The sequence below is a fragment of the Cynara cardunculus genome (assembly GCF_001531365.2).
Source record: "Cynara cardunculus var. scolymus isolate 2C chromosome LG 5, CcrdV1, whole genome shotgun sequence".
NCBI classification, from domain to species: domain Eukaryota; kingdom Viridiplantae; phylum Streptophyta; class Magnoliopsida; order Asterales; family Asteraceae; genus Cynara; species Cynara cardunculus.
In genome coordinates, this window is record NC_037532.1 from 34,599,910 (window position 1) to 34,611,200 (window position 11,291).

General features: G+C 35.2%; 1 protein-coding gene across 1 annotated transcript; it reads right to left on the reverse strand.

Moving 5' to 3' along the window:
* Nucleotides 1-91: 91 nt before the first annotated feature.
* LOC112513034 (probable histone acetyltransferase HAC-like 1) lies at nucleotides 92-6,229 on the reverse strand. The gene is made up of 12 exons (XM_025119156.1): nucleotides 6,167-6,229; nucleotides 5,560-5,844; nucleotides 4,996-5,274; nucleotides 3,678-3,806; nucleotides 3,396-3,596; nucleotides 2,973-3,115; nucleotides 2,214-2,508; nucleotides 1,825-1,964; nucleotides 1,444-1,522; nucleotides 1,103-1,354; nucleotides 641-760; nucleotides 92-133 (listed from the first exon to the last, which is right to left on the reverse strand). Exons 1-12 carry the CDS (start codon nucleotides 6,227-6,229, stop codon nucleotides 92-94), a joined length of 2,028 nt encoding a protein of 675 aa, XP_024974924.1.
* Between the last annotated feature and the right edge of the window lie 5,062 nt (nucleotides 6,230-11,291).

The following is an 11,291-nucleotide window of genomic DNA, read 5'->3' on the forward strand; positions in this document are numbered from 1 at the left end:
AGACTTCACTGTAGAGGCCATTTTATCCATCAAATGATATCAGCTGTCGACATGCCTTAACTGCTTATTCTTCGTTGCATTTTGTGTATTCTCAGAGCTCAATGAAAGTGTTGCTCGGTGCTTTCTTATGTCCCTGAAGAATCAGTATGAATGAAAAGTAGGTTAGCAGATTATTTCTTCTTAGAATCTATATATATGTCAACTCTTCTGTGTTACAGGGAAACAGTTCTAATGATCTCAAGAACACAAATGAGAAATTTACATAAAGATGTTTTGACCCTTAGAGGATACTTATTTTTCCATAGAAATATGTTATGCAAGATGTAAGAATTGTAAAAGTGTTTGTTATCATGACTCACATGCAACAAAACCAAACCAAATGGACCGGTAAATCCCACACGGAAGTACGGTCCAGGGGTGAAATAAACGCAGACTGGACCTCTGCTCCAAAGGGTAGAGTGGCTATTTCCGTGGAAGACCCCTGGCGTGTACAAGAGTGTGAGAAACAAGTAGCAAGAATAAAGATTAGCATATGGACTCACATGCAACGAGGTATTCTACAATTGGAATCTTTACAAATTTGTGCGTGCTCCTTTAGTATCCACCACGCTCGTTCACAAAATTTGCAACCATTACGAACCCTGACACTGCATATAGAAGCATGGTGGAGAAGCTTTCTGATGGTCCGACAATCCGGGTAGGAACACTGGATGCTCTTACATTTAGAGGCATGCATTAAAGCATCTAGACTGGCCTTTATCTGCAATACAACATGGGATTAAAATAATGAAAATAATACTAAAACAAGATTAGGACAATAAATCCTTTTCTGTAACGGTGGATTTCCATGCCAGCTTGCGCACACCTCGACTAATCCTATGGCCCCTGAAGATAACAGCTATGGAAATCCCCAGTGGCCCAAATGAGACACAAACTGGCAACCTATAGGGAGGATCCCCAAGGCCTAGTCTTTATTTGCCAGTTGAGCTGACCCACAAGGCAAAACAAGATTAGGATAGGATTATAGGAAATTTTTGCATTTTGTTAACATAATAGATGATGAACAACATTCTATAATTTGCAAATTTTGCTCATTTATTACCATCATCACTCTTTGCTTATGTTTATCACTTCTGGTTTTGGAGATAGCTTTTGTCGAAGGCTGAGTTAACTTAAGCTCGTTCATGAAATGATATAGGATCATCATAGAGGAATACTTGGCATGGCCAAGTGTATCAAACTGATACTCAGATTTCTGGCACTTGTTCAAGAAATCATCTCGAGTCTCGAAGAAATTATTTACAAGCGCATCATCACCATCCTTGGTATCAATAGGTACATTGCTCAACACATCCTGAAAAAAGAATCAAGCAATTAACCATGTATTTGATCACGCTACAAGATATTGGAGGGAAAGGGAAGATCTTTCATAACATAGCTTACCTCTGAAAGTCGACTAACTTTACCAGAATGGCATGTATGCATTCTCCTCCCGGAAAGAAGTTTACCACCATTAAAACATCTGATAACGAACAATCAAAAGTGTGAATGATAAATATTTTAGGCTATGTTCAGCAAACTAGCTGATAAGCTTCAAGCTAGTCATATTGGTAAGAACTAACGGATAAGGAAGATGACAATGTTAAATGACCTAAAAGGACATGTTGAAAAATCAATCGAGAAATTTGGAAGAAAAAAAAAGGTAAAAAGCTAGCTTATGCCTACCCAAACAGGGCTTTTGCAATAAGCTCGAAAAATATGTTGGCTTATGGTTGCCAAACATGGCCTTAGAAAGCAGAATGATAACAATGAAGAGTATTTTACCTTGAACATAGTTGAATCTTGTTGCATTGATTGCAGAACCATCTGCTTCCAGATAATATTACTTCATGGCAATATGTACACATGTACTGTAACCGAACAATCATAAAGTTTTCCTTCGAATGCAGAATGGTTTCGCCAAGCTGCGGAAAGAGGAAAACAAAAATGAAGGAAAGCCAAAAATGATAACATCAATAAAGTTGAAAACCAAACCAAACAAAACCAAAATGTTCCACCTGGAGGTACGGTCTAGGGAGGGTAAGATGTACTCATCCCTGACCTCTACCCCAAATAGTAGAGCAGTTGTTTCCATGAAGACCAGTGACTTGAAGTTTAATATAAGTTGATAAAATTTAATAAAGTTGATGTAAATAAGAAGTTAGAATGTTTACTCTTTGCATCACTAAGACATCCTTCGTCACAACATCAGGGTTCTCCAGTCCCATGGCTATCAAGGTTCTCTTAGTAGGTAACCTACTACGCAATCCTCCAGAACTTTCTTCTTCTTCGAGTTTCTTGATTATACTTTCAGCAGCCGTTGACCAATAATCGCCATCAAAATATGGCAAACGGGCTGCAGTTATCTTCGTATTTCCCTGCCTGGTGGGAACGAAGAATTGATTGTATAAATTAGTGTTGTCCACCACAACGTCATCTTCCGCTGCCTTTCGTAACATTGATTTGTACCTGCATAAGGAAATGACCTCAGGTAAGGTTATGCACACACAAAACAAGCACATATTGCTTACTGAAACTAACACTTTCTAATTAGTGCCACTGGAGCCATAAATGACACATACCGGAAGCAAGAACACACACGGTGGATCTAGTTTTGGCAGGTGGTCAAAAATCACGAAATTCAAAAACTGAAAGTCAATTATAACTGATTCTTGCCTAAATGAAGACGTGAAGATCAAAAAAATGAGTATTCATGCTATCTGATTATTTTTACTGAAATAAATAAAAATAGAAAATGAAGGGAAAAAATCTTTGAAGTCGGATTTGGGGATCCAAATAAAGGATTATGTGCCAAACTGCAATGGGCTTCTTTTCAAACCGAACGAATCTTGTGGACCCCTTAACTCACAATGAATCAAAAGTTATGACCGTTTTAAGTTGGGCTTCTTTATGAGTAAGAGATAGGAGCATACCATTGCCGTAGCTTATCCTGCTTTGGTGTTCTCTGCTTCTCTGGATGGCAGTAAAAGATGTAGTCTTCCCCTTTTATAAGAGGACATGCCCATATATAACAGGTCGCAAAACCGCGTTTCTTGCAATATTCAAGGTATCCAATCTGATGATCAAAAGATAAGAAAATTTTATTACATCGTTCAAGAATGTGCTGCAATGTAAACGCTTAGAATGCCTACAAGACAAGGATAACAGATTATAAAGAAGAAAAGAACGCTAAAGGGTCATTGGTCCAACAGAATCCAGGTTAATAGTAGATCCCAACCTAAGAGTTCAAGCCTCACAGTGAGAGTGTGTGTGAGTTTCCGTATATAAACATATATATATATATATATATATATATATATATATATGATTCAAAACAAAGATGGAAAGAAAAATACCAATATTTCGTGGTAAACGAAGGTACGAAGAGATTCACCACTTGCGGTATTTCTTTCTGGTTTGAAGTACTTGACTGAATCAAGGTATGAAATATATACACAACGATGATTAGGGCCGCGACAGTCTGATCCAAACTCCTGGACACACACTCCAAAGAGGCACACATCCACCCCTTCTAGTTTCTGGAACAAAAAAATTAACTGGTTGCAAAAAAGAATGTTAGAATCTAGTTTTTAAATGCATACTACCACAAACATGAAGCACAAAATAGCTCATCTTACTTTTGATCTGTATGCAAATTGTGCCGGATAATCTTCTTCATCAAGTATATCTCTATATTGCTGTCTCACTTCCAACTGTTTGTCAACAGATACCACTACTCTGACAACAAGATCTTCTGCTACAGGTACCTGTCAACATGAACAAAATTGAAAATCGATAATATTAAATGTTACGACATTAAGGGTGCGTTTGGTACGCTAGACAGGACAGAACAGAATGTTCCACGTTTGACAGTACTTTTATGTGGAACAGAAAGAAACAAGCTTGTTCCACTCTCACCCCATGGAACAAGGTATTACATACCTATATTTTAACGATAAAACCTATTTCTCTTCTAAAACAGCAAATACGCTTCCCTCTTTACATTTTATTCATTTTTATTGTATTTTATGCTCTTTAAACTTTCACTTTACTATCCTCAAAATGTTATTTTTATACGGTTTCTATATTTTGATAATTTATGTAACCTATTAAATATTAATAATAAGAAAATAATATAGAAAAGGCATAATATAAAAATTGGAAACTACATGAACTTTTTATTTTGGTGTCATTTTAATCTTGACAAAGGCTTTCTAATGATATATTTTGTTATAAAAAACAAATATTTTTTTATAATTTAATAAATTACATATTTAATCAAAATATATAAACAAACTGATAAGGGGTAAACTGGTCATTTTATCTATTATGTCATGTCCAGTTCTGTCTTCCCAAATGCTGAACAGTTGTTCTATCCGGTTCGGTTTGTCCTTTCTGGATACCAAATGCACTCTAAAGGATTATGTTGAAGAAGCTATGCTAGATTTCTGTTACTTCCACTGAAAACTAATCAAAAAGGTTCAACTTTTTGACACACCATACTCTTGCTAGTATCAGAATATACAAGTGTCAAATGTATGTTGGTCACAAGTTTACATACAATATATAACCATGAATTAAATTATAGAGCGTAAACCTAACCAAACAAACCTAGGATATCCCACACAGAGGTAGTATCTAGGGGTAGGATGTATGCAAACCTTGCCACTACCCAAAGGGGTAGAGAGGTTGTTTCCGTGAAGACTCCCGGCTTGCAAAAACAAAATACAAGGATACAAGCGAGAAAAGTAGCAGCAGAGTGTGTGGAAACAAGACTCGGGTACAATAAGGAGCAGGAACACGTAAGACGGACACAAAATAAAAACGAACTAATACCAGGCAGGCATAACAAACTAAGATTGGCGTACAATAAAAGCATGATAAACTAATACCAGCTTAATTGCATAAGACAAGAAAATTGAAGTAGAAAAAAAGAACTCTCAATTTGCTTCTTACCTTCCCCAATTCTATTCCAGAAAATTCTGCCATATCTACTCTCTCTTGCTTCATACGCCTAGCAAGTCTTTGCTCTATATGATCACTGAGATTGGTCCTCGGCAGATCTTTAGCTCCCAAAACAGCAGTCGGTGGTAATGCGACACGCCTTCCGTCCTCTATTTCTTCTAAGCAACATTTAGGACAAATATATTCTTCCTCCCCTTCTGTATGTCTTTCGTTATTGTAGAGACCGCAAATCCTATGTTGCCAATGTTGACATCTATCACACTGCACCCACTGTAGAAAACAGCAGCCGGTGAGTTTATCAAGGTCATGATCTATATTACTCCCTCCATCCCAAAATAAGTGTCCACCTTCAAAAGTAAGTGTCTACTTTCCAATTCTACCATTAACTATGAGATGAAAAAAATTCATTATTCCCTCTACTATTAAGAGTAAAATTGTCATAGTTAATAGAAAAGTGTAATAATTACATTTTTCTAAACCGTGTGCCTTTTTCATTGTGGATGTTTATTTTGGGGAGGGAGTGGTGTCCAAATGACAAATGGAAACTTAACTTACCGAGTCCTCGTATTCCTCGTCATTCTTTGCCTTCTGCAGGTCTGTTTTGGAAATAGAACCCTCACGTATTGAAATATTAGCCCCACGAGATCCCCCAAAGCATCGCATACAAATGCAATGGTGTGTGCCCTCTTCATCTGCCGACCAATAATATCCAACATTTCGCTTAATCCGTGTCTCACAAGATGAGCAATATATGGGTGCAGGGGAGAGCAACAGCTTATCCATAAAACACAACTGGCATGTGGTATCACTAATTGAAGGTGTTGTGTGTCCTGATATCTCCTGCGTAAAACATCCATTATATTAGGATTCTATTATTTGATCAAACCATTTATTCTAACAATATGCTATGAACATAGAAACTCAAGGATTTGGTATTATAAAACATCATGGAAGTATGGGTCCTTTGGATAAATCATAAATGATCTCAAGTGTTAAGATCAATGATAAATACACTAGAGGGTCATTTTGCAAAACCAGTTTCGGGAGGTCATTGAGCTAAATAGACCATGGAAGAACTCCCCAAGGAAATGTAATCCAAGGAAAGGGAAAATAGGATAAATAAATAAAAATTAGTATAGCAGTGCAATCTTGATGTACAAACCTTATGTCGAGGAAAACTCAACAAATGTTCTTTGATTTGAGATGTTGTGAAAGAATCAGCCATCGAGGTACTCGGTGTCTTGATATTCTTGGATCCCAACCCCGAGTCATTTTCATCCATAGATGTATTCTGTATATTGGTCTCCTCAGATTCCAACACCGAGTCATAAACATCTGAAGCTGCAGTAGATTCACAGTTTGCTTGTTGAGGCTCCCCAGCTTTTGGGCCTACTTGACTCGATTCCTCCTTTTCATCACTGGTCTTTTCTTCAACACAAAGATGCACTCTTTTAGAACTTATCTCAGGTGGTTCTTTGAATTCATCATTTGTAGTATCACCATTCCCTTCAGCCCCTTTTGATTTCTGTTCACAAAATGCAGCATTCAAGTTCTTGCTTTGATTAATTCTCATGGAATCTTCTGTAATTATACTGTTAGCTTTCCGGTCCCAAGATGCAGTTGAGATATCTTCATTATGTACACTAGCTTTAGGCCACTGTTCCAAACATGGCAGCTGAACAGGCAGACCTTGTTGACTTGGTGAAAGAGAAAATTCTTGTGAAATCTGATCAACAACTATCGAACCATTCAGATAATTTGCAGGCAGCATATCTACAAGGGTACCAGTGCTAATCCGAGATTCCTTAATGGAAGGATCCAAGGTATCAAATTTTCGTTTTCTTGATCCCAAGAAAAAATTAGCCGTACCACATGACCTCCTTGCGGGCCCACAAATATTGCAATTTAAAGCATGGCATTTACATAAGTTGTTCTTGCACTCTGCTGCATGAATATCCTGCTGAAAAGGAACCTCAGATTGCAAAAGAGCACCACAATCCGATCTATGGCTGTTATATTTGCTGGGCAGAAAGTGAGCAGACTCAGGATTATACTGGAAATTCTGTTGCACACTACACGGTTTTGAATAGAAAGATTGCACATTATCCACCAATGACGTACGATGATATGTGTTGTATGCAATCTGCCTCTCCCTGATAGAGCTCCGATATTTACCTATTGATAACAAGTATAAAGGGAAAGTGCAATATGAGATGCATAAATAAACTTGAACGGGTGCGTTTGGTACACCGTACTGGACAGAACAGAAGAGGCTCATTGTTCCATGTTTGGCAGGACTTCTATGTGGAATAGGCGTGTTTCATCCCCAACCCATGGAACATACCTATATTTTACCAATAAAACCTAATTCTCTTCTAAAACATCAAATACGCCTCCCTCTTTACATTTTATTTCTTCTTTAAATTTTACGTATTTGTATTTTATACTCTTCAAACTTTCACGTTACTATCCTCAAAATATTATTTCTATACAGTTTCTATATTTTGAAAAATTTATGTAATTTATTAAATATTAATAATAACAATAAAATAATATAGAGAAGGTATAATATTTTCAAAACTACATAAACTTTTTATTTTGATGTCATTTAATAGTCTTGACGAGAACTTACTAATGATATATTTTGTTGTAAAAAATATTTATGTATTATAATTACATAAATTAATCAAAATATATACACAACTCATTAGGGGTAAATTGGTCATTTTATCAGTATTGTCCTGTCCAGTTCTGTCTTACCAAACATTTAATGGTTGTTCAGTCCTGTTCTATCCTATCTTGTCTGGATACCAAACACACCCGAAGGGATATGTGTGAAGAGATGGAGAGAAAACACTTGGAATAGAAACCATACCCAGATGAGAAGGTTGCTGTTGGTAAAGGTTATTTGCTGATGGGCCATAAATAGAATGTAGAACACTATCATAAGCTTCGGTGTCAGATATAGCATCCTCATAAGAAGATGCCGTGATGCACGATGCATGCTCGGGAGAAGTAATAAACTCCATATAAGCCTGTTTTCTATCCAATGGAGGAATCATGTTCATCCCATCACAAGAAATATTGGTGCTGGCAACATTTTGGCTATAGTCCTTCAATGAAGATCCTGCATAAAATCAATTTGCAAATTAAAGTGCTTCAGGAAGTTTTAAAAATCATAAATGAACACGAAACTTTGCAGCCAATTTGGTATCGAACTAAAAATGCATACCTCCAAAATATCCAGGATTTGATGTGTTAATGGAAGCATAATTGTAACAATTGTATCCCACATTCACAGCTGAATCAGAAGAAATAACCCCATGGGATATCATTGCATGGTGATTAACATCCCACATCTCCTGCTGATTCAAGTTTCGCAATCCATGAACAAGTACGCCCTAGCAAGTGTTTACATACAGCGGGAAGATAATCAATATCTAAATGTTAGGGCTGATAAAGAATATGATAAACTGATGCTTGCAGTTTCCATATCTGCTTCTCCCAACTAGTAATCTAGAATCATAATTACCAAATAATTATATCGTGAACTCTATTAAGTACGATTGGTTAAAAGAAATCTACTAAACTTAACATCGAAACAAACCCTAAGGAGTAAGGATCTTATTGCAAGATCCTATCATTATGAAATGAAACCAACCAAGGGCATGTTTGTTAGCAGTTTAATGACCTTAATGGGACTCATAACTTATTCGGTCAGCTATACATGACAATCTGGTAGTGGCTTAATGATATAGAAAGTGACTTTTCAGTAAGCTTCTAGGGAGATTTTTATGCAGAAAGCCAAGTCTCTTCTAAACCTGCCCGTACAATTAAAAATCATGTTACTTCCATCTATGAGCCCAAACAAAAAACTTCTCAACCTCTCCGGACAGCTTTATCTATTTAGGACTTAACGGAAAACCAACCAAACAGCCCCTAAATTGCATCAAACTAACACTTTAATGCACATAGCTACATTCAACTCATGAAAATGTATACAAAATAGAATCCAATTATTCGCACCTTTGGAGGTTCAACAGAAGTTGCAAACCGGTTGTTCAGACGATTAAGGTGGTCAGACGTCCTCCAATGCTCCCTACAGAAAAACTTTCACTCGTCAGTTTTAGTAAACTAATACACTACGAGTATCCTATTCAGCATTCCCCTTTACTCTACCCTTAAAAAAAGACGATTATCCAAACATCGTAATTAACGCAAACCCTAAAAAAAAACTGCATACATCCAAACATCTTCGTGGTGTTTTAACATTCAAAATGCAAAAATTCCAGATTATAAACCTCAAAAACAAACAAGAAACCAAGAACTAACATGTGGGAGATAAACTCATGAAACGTAAACTGATTCCGATGGTCTCTTTGTTGTCCGAATTCCTCGGATAAACCTGGGTGTTTGGGAAGACGATATAAGCAGCGGCGATTGTGGGGTTTTGGGAAAACCTAATTGGAAGCGAAAATCAAGAAGAAGTTGAGAAAGGAAACAACATGAAGAAGAAAGCAGAAAAGGAAAGTGGATTTCGATTTGGGGATTTTAGAGGGTTTGCGTTCGAAATCGAAGTCGGTGTTTGGATTAGTGTTCATCGCTTGCTTTTCAAAGAGCGTCAACTTCGGGTCTATTTTCCCATTTTATAGGTTTTGATATCCTTTTACCAGATTTTGTGGGGTACACAGGTCAAACTGCATTTGACTTTTGTTTGGAAATAGAATCTTCTTCATTTTTTATTTTTATTTTTATTTTTTTATTTTTTATAAAATAAATACCCAAAATATATCAATAAAATAAACAACTAAAGAATCATCAAAGATTTGATTTTTTTTTTTTAATTTATTTGATTCTAATTATGATTATGTTTTTATCTGATTTGGAATTAAAATATCAGGTTGGGTTTCGCTAAGAATAAAAGTTATGATGAAAATATTGGAGTAAAATATTTTATTTACTTATTTTTGTTATTATGATCGAAATTTTAACAAATTTGTTTACATGAAAGTGATTAAATGTATGTAAAGGTTCGTAAAACGGACTTTAAAATGAAGATAAAGGTAGATGAATGTAATTGAAGATAATGAACATAGTTTAAAAAAATTAAGTTAGATCAAAAAGTCAACTCATCCAAATGCTAAGAAATGTTCTATCATTCTTAGCATAACTATCTCTATCTCACATGATCTCTCGTTTGTGTATATATATATATATATATATATATATATATATATATATATGAAATTCAGTTGAAATGAGTTTTTTTATTATAAATTGATAAGTAAAAGCCAATACGATTCACATATTGTTTTATAGTGAATCAAGCTTTCATGGTTCACTCCATACCCGACCTAGATTTCAACCCATAATGATCTACATATTGAGAAGATTTGCATATAAAAGACGTAGATATTCAGATTTCTGCCAATTGTGAAAGGAACCAGTAAAAAAAAGGTTTGACAACGTACTCTCTTTAGGTCTATACTAACCAAAAGACGACAATCGTCTACAAAGAATCGAGAAAAACTCTATAAAGAGAATATAATTTAATATGGAAGCGTTTAATCATTAATTATAAAGTATGAAATTCGTATATAGAATACTTTTTTTAAGCATTTAATATTTATATACGGACAAATGCAATACCAATCGGGTGGTTCTCATTCCAACTATAATACCAAGCAAGAGCAGCTCCTACAGATTCTTTGGAATTTATCTGAAATAGATAATCAAAAGTCAAAATCAGTTAAAAGAGTTACATTCAATTCCAACAGATTTTCTATGTTAGAAATTTCAATATTCATTTTTATTATTAAAATACTCTACAAATGTATCATCTCAGTACACTTTTTAAAAAAGAATTTATATAAAATAACAATGAGTCAATCTCATTGGTGGGACACGTCAAATTTTAGAGAATTATCTGAATTTTAATTTTTCTTTATTTTAAATAACCATATAGAGAATCAGTTGGAGCAAGATCAGATATTTTGTTACAGATGCTCTAATTGAGCCATTAGAATGGAATGAAATAAAGAATCTTTAAAGATCTTTCATCGCCACTCACTTATAACAGGTTTTCTCCCTGTATAACACAACATAAGACTTAATCTGAATGGCATAACTGAAATATTGATTCCTCGATCTTCAAATAAGTATTTACCATGCATTAAAATCTTTATATACATTAAACAGATCAGATCTAAGATTTTATTTTTTTATAAGATGAAAGATATACGAAAGTAATTAAATGAAAATCTCAAAAGCATTGGAAAGTGTTTGTA